The sequence below is a fragment of the Pezoporus occidentalis genome, unplaced genomic scaffold, assembly GCF_034315485.1.
Source record: "Pezoporus occidentalis ecotype Australia unplaced genomic scaffold, CSIRO_AGI_Poc_V1 ctg108, whole genome shotgun sequence".
In the NCBI taxonomy this organism is placed as follows: Eukaryota; Metazoa; Chordata; class Aves; order Psittaciformes; family Psittacidae; genus Pezoporus; species Pezoporus occidentalis.
The window spans coordinates 1,952,175-1,967,438 of NW_026912865.1; the positions used below are offsets into that span (position 1 = coordinate 1,952,175).

General features: G+C 39.0%; 1 protein-coding gene across 2 annotated transcripts in view; it reads left to right on the forward strand.

The window, feature by feature from the left end:
- PRORP (protein only RNase P catalytic subunit) overlaps positions 1-15,264 on the forward strand; it is a 46,613-nt gene that overhangs the window by 308 nt on the left and 31,041 nt on the right. For both annotated transcript variants that reach the window (XM_062623339.1, XM_062623330.1), the window contains exons 2-4: positions 372-1,755; positions 2,947-2,994; positions 6,382-6,514. In XM_062623339.1, the coding sequence (XP_062479323.1) occupies positions 758-1,755; positions 2,947-2,994; positions 6,382-6,514 (1,179 nt within the window). In that variant the 5' untranslated portion in view covers positions 372-757. The remainder of the gene's footprint in view (positions 1-371; positions 1,756-2,946; positions 2,995-6,381; positions 6,515-15,264) is intronic.

Below are 15,264 nucleotides of genomic sequence, written 5' to 3' on the forward strand. Positions count from 1 at the left end.
CTTCTCATGAGCCGCGGGGGTGGCGGCCGCCTGCCCGGTTGCCGGCAAATCTCCGGCATTTGTTTTTATAGCCTAGCACTTACCTGAGGTGTCGCCGTAATTACTGCTGGTGGTGTCGCTCTTCCTCTTCAGCAGCGGTGTAACCAAGGATCTGCGACTGGGGAAAGCAGTTCAACCAATGTCTGTCACAGGTTGAAAGGTGTGAGGGAGCCAAACTAGGGCGTCCCGTGCTGGGACTGCCTGAGGGATCAGGACTGGGATTCCTCCCCTGAAGTTGTCAGGGTACCTTGACCTTTGTGTTTGGTAGCATGCAAATGTAAACATGACAGGAAAGCACAGGATGAATTCTAATGTTGCCATGTTATTTTTAGGAAACCTTCTGACTCGATGTGGATAAAGTCAGGAAGAAAAAGACCTGTGCTTTTTGCCTAGCTGCATCAGTTACCTGCCTGAGTACTCAGCTTTGCTGTAACCAACAAGCAGAAATGATAAGCTGCAAACTTGCAAAACATCTTCTCTAGAAGAAAGATGCCCTGATTTTGGATGAATGTTCTCACAGTGTAAGAGACTGATTTTTGTGCAGAAAGACTTTTGTTTTCATAACAGGCAAAAGGGACTCCAAGAACAAGCATTTTGAACCTGAGGCTTATACAGTGGAACAGTCCTTGGGCTTTTATAGTGGACATCCCCATGCAAACTGCATTTTCTCTTATAACTTCATTAGGTACAGTGAGCTAATAGAGAATTTCTTCTTGTGATGGCACTGTTTTCTCAAACCAGCCTGCATGGTTTTCAAGCTTTGCTATGGAAATGCCGTATGTTCTCCCCTGTTTCAGGATGTCCACAACTGTTTGCTGTCTCTTTCAGCATCCCCAGTAGGGAGAAGTTTAACTGTTTCAGTTTTATGACATCTTCCAGTGCTGCATTACCAGTGGATCCCAAAGGAACTGATGTCGTTCCTTCCAAGAAAAGGTCTGAAATTGATTATGAAGAAAAAGCATGGGATAAGGAGGCCAAAGAAATATCTGAAGGGAAACTCCACTCTTCTTCCTCTGTGAGAGCTCCAAAGAAACGGTTATTGAGTCATGCTTTGTTAAAGCGTCAGTTTACCAATGTACAGCCTCCAGAAAAACCTTTGCAGGCTGAGGAATGGAACAGACTGAGGGAAAGCTTTCAATCACCTGAAGTATTTGAAGAAGTAATGCTTAACAGTATGGTCAAATACAACAGCCCCATTGATGTGGCTAAGTCCTTGCTGACCCATGTGGCAAAGAGCAGTGGTGACATTGAATATAAATTATTGGTCAAGTATCTGGTATTGTGTGTCCAGCAGAGGCAGACTTCAGAAATTCTGGATGTGCATGATATAATGAAAGGCAGGTTTAAGATACTTGAAAGTGGGGCTTACAGCCTTATTATCAGGGGGCTGAGTAATTCAGATCAATGGAGGATGGCATTGACTATTTTGGAAGAAGTAAAAAAGATTATGATTCCCTCACGAATACAGTATGAGTCCTGTATCAAAGCAGCCAGCCGTCACCAAGAAATGAACCTTGCGTTTGAACTTTACCATGAAATGCTGGCTAAGGATTTGGTCCCAACCTTGGATGTCCTGCAGGTGTTTTTTGACTTCAGCAGGGGTATAAAAGGTGCTGAGTTACAAAAAGAGCTGTTTGGTGTCCTTTCATATTTGAGAGAGAACCAGTTATACCCTCACAAAACATTTATGTGGAGTATAAAGCTATGGTTTGAAAGGTAAATAATGTTTCAACAGCAAGCTCATGAGGATGGGTTTCAAATTAGACAGATCAACTCTTAATAGATCCCTCAACATCTCATTTTGGTTATTGCTTCTCCATGACAGATACATTGTCATGAAAAGATGTGTTTTATTTTTGTTTTTTATTTTTGTTCCTAGATTAGTATAAAAATGGAAATTTCTTATTGATTTCACTTTTTCTTCAAAGATTTTACCTGTTAAATATTATTCCTTGGTATAGAAAGTAGGAAACTGATGGGTCATGGTTGCCCACAGTGTCTTTCTGGGGCTGGTACGTAAGGAATATTGACACCTAAGAGGAGTTTTCCTATAATCTGTTGGAGTGTAGAAGTAGTAAGTTATTTGAAAATTAGACAGTTTCTTTCTTTAAAGGAAAGAGGCAGCAAATTTAGCTTAGATTAAGTGAAGTTTAAATATTAACTTTGTATAGAATAATAGAAGAGGAATAATCTTTATAGGAGGTGCTTTGTTTTAGCATGATATTTAGCAGACCATGCAGTTTCTTTTCGTAAGTAGTGATGGTCAGACTCCACAAATGACAACTAGTTATGCTATGTATTTTTTTAACTCTTGGCTTTGGTTTATGTGAGCTACAGAGCCATTTTACAAGTTAGTTTTCCTGGATGGGAAATATGCCTGTGGAATGCACTGCCATTATTAGAATGGTTTATACTGCTGTCTCCTAGCTATTTTCATTCCTAGGAATAGCTAGTGAGCAGACAGAGTAGGCCTCAATCGAGATGAATAGAGAAGAACTTACCTGTAGGTGTGTGCTACATTCACAGAAAACTCAGTATAATAAGAAGGCCTTGACAAGGAGACTGCGTGGGCAATGAGTACATTGAAAAGCTATATATTGCCTGTATATAGTGGCAAAACAGTCCTGCAAGCTGAAGTTAGAAAATTAGACAAACTTGAGAACACCATAAGCTGGTGAGATTGGTGTTGGTTCTCTGCATGTTGTTAAATGTTGGTTCTTTATAGAATATTTTCAGCCGTTGCTCGATTATATATGAATCTTCGTATGATTTCTTTACAGAGTAGATTATTGATTTGTCTTTTATTTCTAAATGTTGACCAAAATAGAATTATTCTTTATCTGTAATTCAGATATTGTTAAATAAGAATCTAATTATTTTATTTATCTTTCCCTCTGTATATGTTAGTATACCAGAAAGGAACTGGAAAGGACATCTAACCAACATTAAAGAAAGGTAAACACAACATTAATTTAAAAGTGAGATATTGTCTTGATTATTCTATCTTGAACTGTTTTCTTGTAAGTATAAAAAGTATCTTTCATTATATAAAAAAATATTTTAATCCTTGAGAATATGAACTTTGTGTGTACATAGGATTCCTAAACTCCAGTTTCCAGCTCATTCTTGTGCATTAAACAAGACCCAACATGGACATTTGGAAACGAGTTATGCTAAGCAGAGATAAGACAGAAAAACACAGACAAAAATAAGAGCTGCCATTTTACTGGGTGGCTTATTTGTTTACTGTTTAGGAATTTTTTTTGGTTGGCTTTTTAATATCCGTTGTTTAACACAGTATTCAACAGAGCAGTGTTGATGTGTAAATGGATGTCTTGAAAACTGATACTGTTCACACACTGCAGTTAATGGAAGGGTTCTCCCTTTCCACCTGATTTTCAGTGAAGACAGAATGATTTTAGGTTTTCACAGGGATAACTTGGATATTCATTTCTGTTACAGCGGTTTTGTTAATGACAGTATATTCCTATTTTAAATGTTTGTTCTGTTTGAAACCTAGTTCTGTGGTTTTGTGGCAATTGGGCGACTATAAATGTATTAATTATAAGAACGTCTCCAATGGATTATGATTTTTTTATGGTTGTTTATAAAAATATACTGCATTGCATACTCTGAAGTAAAAGCAAGTGCAGTCTGCTGCTTTTGAACAACATAACTAAGAGTAGGGGTTACTGTAAAATGGATTATTATTATTATGTAGAGTGTGTGTTGCTATACTGTATTACAGTAAGTCACCACATTTTAGACAACCTTTTTCAGCCTTTAGACATTTAAAACTCTAAAGCTGATTATCTTGGTTAAGAAATAATCTTACTGTCTGTAAACTCTGCTAGACTTTGAGAGTTAAACTAACTTAGATCACCTTGTATTTTGTCATGGATTAAGAATCTGTGAACAAAGTGGTGACAAGGTGCAGTGTGGTAGTTATTTTGTGGTAAGTGTATGAACACTTTTTGTTTTGAAATAAACAAGTTTTAGGTAGTCTACTTGGATAAGTATTTGAATAAAATCAAAATAGTTTCCAGAAAAGAAAAAGAGTATCAGAATTTTGTTGTGTTTAAGTTAAATGGCTGCTGACAGAAAAGATCCTTAGGATTTAAGAAAGAAAAAAAAAAAAGTTTGTTGGTTTTGTTGAGGTTTATTTTGGTCCTAATCATAAAGGTTGAAGCCCTTAAGGTATCTCTGAAACTCATGTGATTATTACTAGACTTGTCTCTGCATCCAGCATAACTGATGTCTTAAAACATGAGTCTTGAGTTAAAAAAAAACAGAAGAACTGTTTTTTCCTAAACTGAGTTTGACAATTTAATAGGCTTATTCATAGGTTATTCCGATTTTGTATAAATGCTGGCAGTTATAGCTAAGATGCTCATATTAAGGGCATCATCTTCTTCTATCACTGAGCTCCTAGTTTCTTTGACCTGTGACAGTCAGAAGCTTGAACCCCCTGCAGACAAACCTTGATGTTTGCTGACCATTTTTCTTTAAGACTTACAAAAGTTTTACATTTCCAAGGTCAGCTATTGAAAGCTGCAACTCAGGTTTTTTGAATCTGCATTCAAATTACTGTAGCATGTCAGACTATGCTTGATATGTAGGTGTCGTGATACTTCAAATCTATCTCAAAAAAGTAGACCCTCAAAAAAGTAGTTAAATGGTCAATTAGCTATAAGGACAGCTATTTATCCTACAGAGGCAAAAGCTGCCTGTAGGGGAATTTCTTTGCATGCAGTCATAAAATGATCCGTGAGAAGTTACAAAAACTGCAAGTAATTTTAAAGCTACAGTTGTGGAAAAGCAGCAGCTAGACAAAGGATCCAGTCTTGCAAGATGCTGAGTGTTTCTTGTGCCTGTTTCACCTCTGCTCCCTTTGTGAATCCACATGGAGAATTCACAAGAAGAAACTTTCTTCAGGAGCTTTGGTAGTTGGTGGGTGGTTGGCGGGTGGGGGGGGATGATTTGTTGGGGTATGGGAAGGTTTCTTTTTTTTAAGTAATCTGAAAGAGGTAGTTGCAAAAGAATCCAAATTAACTATCAGACAGGCCCTGAAATTTAGGCTTAATAATTTTGAAATAGTCTTATAGCAGTTTGTTAGGCCTTTCTTCTCTGTTGCTAAACCGTGGAGTTCCTTAATGCAATTAGATGTATTTAATGGTAACTTTACATCTATATGATCAGCCTCATAATATAAACAATGAGACATATAAGTCTCATTGCTTATATTAATGTGTAGGCTAAGTCTGCAGTGGCCACAGTGGCTTCACCAACTGTAGCAGTGACCGTTCGTTGTTGGGATTCCATGTGTAACAGTTTTTGATTCAGTAAGTGCTCTTCAACATTGCAATTATTGCAGTCGTGTCTTATGGTGTGTGCATTAATGTATACTAGACATCAGTTGTTGGGAGAATATAACATTTCTGATTGCCATGGGTTTAGAAAATTACAATGACTTAGCATCAGCATCTCTAGGCTATCTCTCTGGAGCTAGCCAGGGGAGAATAATTTGTTCTGTTTCAAAACTTAGAACTGAATAGTAGGATTTGAGCTTTAAAATTGTGCTTGTGAAAATACGATATTTGGATGGATTTAGAGAAAAAATGGTTACTCCTTCAATTCAGACTATGGCCCACTGGCTGAATATAGGCTTCTGAACAGAGCATGATAGACAGGAAAAACATGAAACATCAACGACATATCCTGCATGTAAGAGAAGCTTTAAGTGGGAGCAAGTGGTAAAAAAGTCATTGTTCATCAGCCAGGAAATGCCAAAGACCCATTCAGACTAAATGTTGTTTTACTGCCTGTTGGAGAAGCTATTAGATTCTGTTTATATTGTTGGTACTGTGGCTGGACTGTCCAGTCTGGTGATGAAGATGCAGGCTGGATCTCACATGTAATATTCTTGGCAGAAGTGCTTAAGAACAGACATGACTTGACTATGAGTTTCCTTAGTGTATGTCAATATCCTATCTGGCCATTTCTTTTCATGTAGTTATTAAAGAATTAAGCTTGGAAAAATGTCTAGGTTTAACTCGCAGTCAGAGGTGCAAGTCAAGAAGTGTACCCATGAAGCCTATGTATATGTGTATATGTCCCTTCGTCATTAGACTTATCCAACTAAATCACATAAAAAGATTTCTAGTGACTTTAGTAGGTTTTGGATGCATGCAAGAAAGAGTACGGTAATTTTCTGATGATTGTACTGTTTGGAGTTCTTGTAAAGAATTACCCTCATACACAGACACTCAGTAAGTTAGTAAAATTTAAGGTATTTCTTCTTTAAAAGTCTTTATCCTTTTATTTGTTTCGCTACTATTACAGTGGACAGTGCCCGGTTTGCAACCGTCAGTTGGAGGACAGCAGTCTCACTGAAGAGGAGTATAATAATCTCAGAGAAAAAATAATAAGGGATGTGATACATGGAACTGACACTTTCAGAAAGACAAGCCCACAGGTAGGTGTTTGCACACTGTCAGGTTCGTTGGCTAGGGCGCTATATACAATTAATGTTCAAGTACTCTGAAACCACAGATCTGGTGGGGTTTTTTTTGCTTTAAACATTAATAAGCCATTACATACTGAAGTATCCATGTATCTTTTTCAGTTATGTTTATAAAATGGGTCTAAATCTTGATTTCATTCATATTGTCTTCGCTCTTACATTTTCAGTCAGCTGTTAATGGATACTGAAACAATTAAAATGTAATTTTTTCTTTTACATTAAAAAAAATTTAAAAGGTATAGAAATCTTTTAACCCTTCAAAAGCTAAATTTTAAATACAGAATAAACCCCAGTAACAAGAACAAAAAATTAAACATCTAGTACTTGGAGTTTGCAAAAAAGTAGGAGTCCTACCGTTTCTGAAGTTCAGTATCATACCTGAAGCTTAAGTTCATGTGCTGAATATTTGATTTTTCAATTGGGAAGCTGTTTGCCAGAAACAGTAATGAACAAATCATCACTTCAGTCAACTTTCACAGCCACCAACAAACCAACTACCCCATAATTTTAAATACACAATTTCATATTTATAATTACAGTATACATCAGGAGTATGAAGCTTTTCAAAGGTCATTGTAAACATATGAGAGGGCATCATTCTCAGACACTATAATATACTGCAGTTCTATTTCTTACTCTTTTTGCTTGGGGATTAGTGATTCAGCCCCAGCCATATGGAATGAAGCTGAGCTCCGCTAGATGGAGCACACGCCACATCTCAGCGTGGTTTTGCTTTACCTCTTTGAGTATTGATGTCATTTTGCTGCAGCTGGCACCTCAGTTCTTCATGGCTTCTGGAAATATAGAAGACACCAGGTTTAATTCTTCAGGCTTTCTGCAGGCACAGACATTGTATAACAGTTACAGAAAAAACTTGAAACAGTGTGGGGTGCTTGTACATGTAGCCTATTGTTCAGAAATCTAATTTCCACACAGGTTTTCTTCTCAGTTCAGGACTTTCAGCTGATCTAGCTGTGAACTGTACAAGGGAGTAAAATTATCCTTGAAAATACAGCAATAATTTTAAGCATTTAATGGGTACTGGTGTTCTATAATACTAAAAAATAAACAAAAGGATGTGTTTTATTGCACACTGTGCAACAATATCTGTTCTCTAAATGCCTTTGTGAAAATTACAGTTGGTTTATTAAAGAAAGGACCAACAACAAAACTTTTACTTCCTTAACCAGTTAACTGTCGTAGTCTGCGAAGTTTCATTTCTGTTCCTGTGGACACCGCTGTCTTGAAAGTTTCAAATCTGTCAGGTACACAGGGTTAGATTAGCAATACCTGTTGAAGGCAGGAGATTTAGAAAGGGAGCTCTGGCTATTCAGGATATTCACGTCCTGCTACACAGTAGTGGAAATTATGTTCCCCCTGTTTGAGGACCTGATAGATCAAATGAATGCAATCTAATAAAACAAAGACTCAATACACTCTTAAGTTTTGTTGTCAGTAGATTTTGTTAGTCCATGTGATAGCTGAAATCTTGTCATTTACTACTCTGGGGCCACCCACTTGCTAGTTCTGTATCAGCAGGCAGTCACCTGGCGGCTGAATGGAGGTGAACTCGGCTGTACAGCTTAAAGTCTGCTCCCTCAAGTGAATTTCGTGCATGGATGTGTGGGTAGAGGCAAAACAGTGTTGTGATATGTCAGAGGTTTCCAGAAATAAATTTGGGACTTTTTAGTTGCCTTTGTGCTGTGAAAGCAGATGTGTGGTGATGAAGATATGCTGCCCATTTTAGGTGTGCCAGACAGCGTGACTTCTCCTGTAGCCAGGGTTTTCCAGAGGGGAAACTAGGTGAAAAGGCTGAAAATAGGATGTAAGCAAGTGCATCAGAGAGGGGGGTTTCCATTTTCCAGTGACTTACTTTTCTGTAGTAGCTGCAATTCAAATAGAAAAGATTTTAGCTTTCTATTCCTTCTTTTCTTCTAACTAGTTTTATTTAGCGCGCCTGTGTTCCTTGCAATGAAATTATTACTCAGGGAAACAGTTTGAGTTGTTTGAGCTGTAAAAATTTTATTCCAATGTTTAAAATGTAATATGTAATGCATTGGAATCTTTTTGATTTGGGGTTTATTTGATTTTATTTCTCTCACTTAAGAATAAATGCAATCAGTAGGAAATCAAGAAGAAAGATTAGGTTTGTTGGGTCTGTTGTGCTGTGATTTAAAAAAAAACCCACAACCTAATCTTTTTTTCCTAATTAGTTTTAGGAAGGAAAATCAAACAACTTAGATTTGTACATCGGAATGGTAGTGAACACGATCTACAAATACATTGGAAAGATGGCTTGCCTGAATTATAAGGAAATACATGTTACCCATTAAAAATTCAGATCTTTATGCACAGCTACTGAAGGGCCTGTTAGGATATCATACGATGTTCTAATACAGTGAGCTGCCACCTTGCAGGCTGCTGTAGAAAGAGAACAATTGTAAGACTGTCGCCTTTTGTACCAGTGTCTATATGATATTTTCAGTTACATGCCTGTGTACTCTGACTGCATTTAATTGGGAGCTATGCCACTGAGCCTGAGATGATATAACTGGTATACTGAGAGACAGAATCAACTTTTACTGTGATGACTTTCATGTCACAGCTGCTCCCAGGTGTTTCTCTCAAATACCCACAGTAATTTCATTCCTGTTATGACTACCTCATACCCATGATAAACCTGAAAGGACTGCTGCGCAGGGGGAAGGAAACTTGGGGGATGTGTATGTGCTGTCAAGAAAGCAGGAAGAGATGGGTTTGTGGGCATGTAAATTCCCCACATTAGATCTGAACTAACTGGGGATTTTACATATTCTTCTAGAATATAAGAGACTGGAGGGGGAAAAGAAAGTGACCCATTCATGTCAGTGTTACTTTGCAACTGAATGAGGTTGTGCTATTTCCAAGGAGCCTTGAAAGAAGCTCTCTTACTTTTAGATTGATGCCTTTTCTGTAATGCTTTGGTTCTCCTTCCACATGTGCATATTTCCCAGCTCCATGATTTGCCCCAAAGCCCTGTGTAGTATGTATCAGTCCTGTTCAGAATGGATTAGTTTATTACTTCCAAAACCCCTATGTACTATGAACTCTTAAGACCATGTCTGACACAGTCTGCCCTAACTTCATCTGGCAGAGCCTTCACTCCCAACTTCTAGTGTGAACTTACTATTCTTCTGCCTGCTTTGTTGACTCAACTTGTGGTCAGTCTGCTAAATTGCCTGCACTTGAACAGGTTCCAAGGTGAGCTACCCTGAGATGCCTGGGTGATGATGGCTGTCAGTCTTGCACCTGGATGTCATAGCTGCTTTGCTCAGGAAGAAAAGGAAGGCTAGTTAATTCAGTTAGGCCTGGGAAGTCTCCTGAGAAGGTAGGGCCTGAAAACACCTTCCCAGCAAACAGCTGATACTGTGTGCAGTGTGCCACAGCCCAGGCTATGTATGCCATTTACCTCCTCTCCCTCTATTCCCACATATGTTAGCTCCTCCTGATCACTGCCAGGAAACAACTTTCTGAGGGGAGGAAGCATGGAAGGAAGGGGAAGGCGAGATGGAATTTGTTCTGTGGGTTCATGTGCCCCCTTACCTCCCACGTGTGTGCCACACTGCAATAAAGGGATCAGATTCCTTGGATAAGTGTTTTTCCTCTTCAGTAGGAGTGCAGAAATTTGGCATGTTGCTGGATGCTGCAAAGCCCCTTGCACAGGGATTGGAGCCATTTTGGGCAGGAACACATTAGTTCCTCAGGTTTTGCAGAATAGAAGAGTGATGACCAAGTGTATTGCTGCCTTGTTGCTGATCTTTAGTTATGGGAAGGATATGGTCATTAGCTTGTAGGTAAGGAGATAAGGGTAGGGTTAGTATTGCAATTGCAATTCAATGCATTGATATCAAGCCTGAAGGGTCCTGGATCATGAAGATGTGCAGTCATAGGAATCTAGGGAAATCTGTGAAGATGAGACAACATTTGCAGATAGTGTTGAACAGCTGCTGCTTTTCCACCTCCCCTTCCAGTTCTCTGTATGGGCCACTGGACTTAGTCAGGAGAGGTTTGGTATTCGGTAGGGCAGAATCCTGCATTGCCTTTAGAGCCTTTAGGTTTGGTGCTGCATCTTGTAATATCCACAAGGATAGAGGGGAGCTGGTCTGAGTGAGGATCAGGGTGAGCTGTGGGTTCATTTCAGTTTTAGTTTGCCTACAACTGAAGTTAGTTTGAGGGCAAGAGAGAACACTAGCCTCAAAGTTTGATCCAGTATTCAGTCTTGTAGGTCTAGTAAGCACAGAATAAAGACAGGTAATGGGTTATGGCCGGTGTTGAGACAATTGCAGTAGCAGAGTGCTGAGTCTGAGAGCACTGCAGGCCAAGCTGCAACTTTCATCCTACTTACTTTCTGTCCTCTTGCCTCCATTTAGTTCAGGGTGGATATTACACTTTTCTTGTGATATGATCTACTAGTGTAGAAGGAACTCTGAGGAAGGAGAAGGTGGGGAAGAGAGGAGACCAAATGGGAAATGCTTGGTCAGAGACAAAGGCAGTTGTAATTTTTCTAAGGTTTCTCTTGCGTGTTCCCTTACCCCAGAGGCTCCCGATACTGGAAGCAAACAGAAGCACAGTCGTTTGGCTTTGGATAAAAGACTTAGCTGCTTCCTTAACAGCAAGAAATAGATCTAGATGAAAACATTATAAATGCAGTGCATATTTGTTTCCCTCAGTTACCTCAGTGTTAGAGAATCTTTCTTGGGGATGGGTCAGATCTGCTGGGGTGGTCCACAGTCCTCCTTTTCTCAATTCATACAGAAAAGAATGAGTTGGGATTTTGTTCAGGTCACTTGGTCTTCTCTGCCATCAAAATTAGGCCACCATGCAACACAAGAATATTTTCTTCCAATCCACTGTCTAAACCTGTTTCATTGTCCTCCACAGTCTTTTTAAACTACTACTTTGTCAAATCTGTATTTGGAAATTCTTCTAATGTGATGAATTCTTCATATTCCAGTTACTGCAAGCAAATAAGAAAAATCTGGTTCTAGTCTTGGTTTTGAACACCAGTTGCTTGGTTAAAGTGCAGTTGCTAACCTTAGCTTGTTTCCACTGTATATCACCTGAAGATCTTGCTAAGGAAAATACAAACATGGATTGCTGATGCAGGGTTTTTTTAATCAGATCTGTATCTTCCTTACATTAACTAGAATGTAAAAAGAAATTGAGAGAACTAGAAAAACCTGAAGAATTTTGTGAAGGTTTAAGAGTGGCATACATTGATGAAGTATTTCTTTTTTCCTGTTCATTAGCTGATCACAGGGGCAGACAGGGCCATAACGTTGAAGTCAGAAGAGTAACTTTTAACTAAAGAATTAAACTAATCTGAGTTATCTGAATAGCTGATTTTTGAAATTAATTTATCAAGAACCTCTTGCACACCCAGTCCCGTACTTGCAGCTCATGCATTCACTAAGAAGAGTCTTGAGACATGTTTACATAATGCAGACTTCATACACCACCATCCTTTGGTTAAGTGTTCAGTGTCTCCAAATATTGCTAAGTTATGTGATAATACTTCTAAAGTAAAATTAGTGTGAGCAAATGTTGATTTAAGACACTTTGAAGTGTTACCTTGTGGAACTTGAGCATTACTGAATGGTCCTTCACCATTTGGTAAAGGACCATCTTTGGTCTGTTACCAAAGGTCCTTCTAAGCTGGGGAGCTGCTCTCTAGCTGTGGTCAAAGACAGATTCTTCTGATGCTGCAGAGGCCTATGTGGAATTGTCTAATATAAAGCTTCATTATACTATATGATAATTAGAATAACTTAACAAGTTTATAATCATTTTTACGTTATCTAGCCAATGCTTTATCTCTTAGGATTTGATTGGATTTGTTTTAGAACAAGCAATTTCAGCAGGTGTTTTCATTACACTGTGAGATCATTCAAGTTTTTAAGTTTCTTCAGAAATCTGTAAAAATAAGTGCACTTTTTTCCTATATCATGCATTTTTTTCATCTTTCTGATGCTAAATTTAATTTGCTGTTCAAGATTGGCTTGGCTTCTGTGCCATCTCCTTTCCTAAATATCTGTAAAATACTTCATAAATACGGGAATTAGTACAGAACTTTGAAACATGCTGCTAATTTTTTAGCATGACCAATTGTTTTTTTCTTCTCTGTCCTTTTTTAATACTGTATTTAGTTCAGTGTTTTAGTAGCTTGTTAATGGAGTCTTGTGTCAGGGTTGGTGCTTTTTTAAATCTAATTAATGCCATCTGGTTCTATTTTACCTGCTTTTTCATTGACACAAGGAAAGAATTTTTAGATACTCTTCTGCAAAAGCTGTGCACATTAAACTCTGACAAATCATATTATTCCAGAGGGCTTGTGCAATTTTTAGTGATCAGTTCAACCATATTTCAGTGTACTCTACTGGGTGCATGGGTTTATTTTTCTGGATTGTTTCTAGAAATTAAAATAGGGGTACAACATGTGGTGCTATACGGCTCGCCAGCATAGTTGCTTGAGATAGCAAATACTAGCATATGCATTTGGTAGCAGTGTGATTTTGAAACTAGTTTAACTAGCCTTACCACCCTGCCAGCTCTTCACTCCTGCCTCCTCTTGCCCCTGCAAGTGTGGCAGGAAACAAGTGAGCACAGCCCCATGGAAAGCAGGGTACAAACCTAGATGGCAGTACAATGTTTTGTGTTCTTGTGCATGTTTTTTAAGGTAGATCAGTTCCTTGTTCAGGTTCGCTTCAAATATTTGTACCAGCATAGCAGAGTAAACAGCATGGAGGTGTATCTGACTGCTTGATTGCATTTTTCCACATGGATATTATGGACTGTCTGTAATTAAGTGCTAGTCTGGCTAACTTAACTTCAAATGGTGTCATTTCTATGAAGTTTATCATGCATTGCTTTTATATTATTCCACTGTCTTTCTGTAATGCCTGTTACATTGTGTTTAAGCATTCAAGTCAGTCTTTTCCCGATTTAGCATCCTGTTAGGTTGCTTGCCCTGAGACAAAAGTTTTTCAGAATAGAATCATAGAATGGTTTGGGTTGAAGGGACCTTAAAGATGATCTAGTTCCAGCCCCCTGCCATGAGCAGGGATGCTTCACACTAGATAAGGTTGCTCAAAGCCCTGTTCAACCTGGCCTTGAACACTGCCAGGGAGGGGGCATCCACAGCTTCTCTGGACAACCTGTGCCAGTGCCTCACCACCCTCACAGTAAAGAATTTCTCTCTAATGTCTAATCTAACTCTACCCTCTTTCAGTTTAAAGTGATCCCCTCTTGTTCTATCACTACATGTCCTTGTAAAAAGTCTCCAGATTTCTTGTAGGCCCCCTTTATGTACTGGAAGTCTGCTACAAGGTCTCCGCAGAGCCTTCTTTTCTGCAGGCTGAACAACCCCAGCTCTCTCAGCCTGTCTTCATAGGAAAGGTGCTCCAGCTCTCTGATCATCCTCATGGCTATCCTCTGGACCCGCTCCAACAGGTCCACATTCCTCTTGTTTTGGGGGCCCCCGACCTGAATTCAGTACTACAGGTGGGGTCTTACAAGAGTAGAGTAGAGGGGGAGAATCACTTCCCTTAACCTGCTGGCCATGCTCCTTTGGATGCAGCCCAGCACGTGGCTGGCTTTCTGGGCTGCAAGTGCAATAGTTTTTAATTTTGAAAGCCCTGTGAATTCAGAATATTTCTGCCTTTGGAAGGTTTTGTTTGTTTGTTTCAAAAGAAAGCTTGGCATGATGCATTTCTGTACTCTTGTACTTATGATGGCAGCCTTGCAAAGATGAGGGTATTTTTCCCCTAAGGACAACAGCAGAAACTGCTTGTTCCTCCATGTTAAGCGTGCTTAGGAAGGACATTTCAGAAGTGCATTGCCTGAATTGTTGGAGGCCAGGTTTTGCACTGGCCTTGTGGCTGACCCTCTGCCATCTGATGTAGGCAGGCAAGAACAAGTCCTGCAGCAAGCCTGTCTGCAGGCCACACAGAGCACATCTCAGCCATGTCAGTGTGCCTGTGAATACCTTCCTGTTTGTGACAGTGTCACTGAAGGCTGCAGCCACAGGAGTTTGTGACTCCTGGAGTATTTGTTAGCTCTAAAAGCATGTAACAGAGGGCAAACAAACAGTATGCAATCCAGAGTACATAGTGTTACCATACACAATACTGAGAAAAGCCTTCCTGCATATAAGGGTTCGAAGGGGATTTCCAGGCTTTGAAACTGAGGGAAATATTCAAACCCTTCAGGCATAACAATAAACAGATTTAAAAGTACTCCAACAAGGTGCCTGGAAAAAAAAAAAGAAATTGGCTGGATTTCAGTTTGACAGCTGAATTTTATTTCTCACACTCTAATGCTCATTCCTGTTTTTCTTCTGATACCAACCAAGTGCTGAAAACAAAGCAACCCCCCTCACTTTGTGTTTTATACAGCTGTTAAAAAGTGAATGTTTTCACTTCTCTAAAAGCTGCTCTTACGGTATTGAAAAACACCCTGTTTGATAAGGGTAGACAGTACTTAAGAGCAGTATAATCTGTTAATTAGAATTTGCTCTTTCCTTGCACTTGAATATATTGTTATTTAATATGGAGAGGGGAGACACTGCTTTTTCTGTTGTACAAAGCTTAAACTATTGTGAATGCTTCTTGAAACAATGTATGTTGAATACTGTAGTTTTGCACTTAGTTTGACTTCAGTTTGTC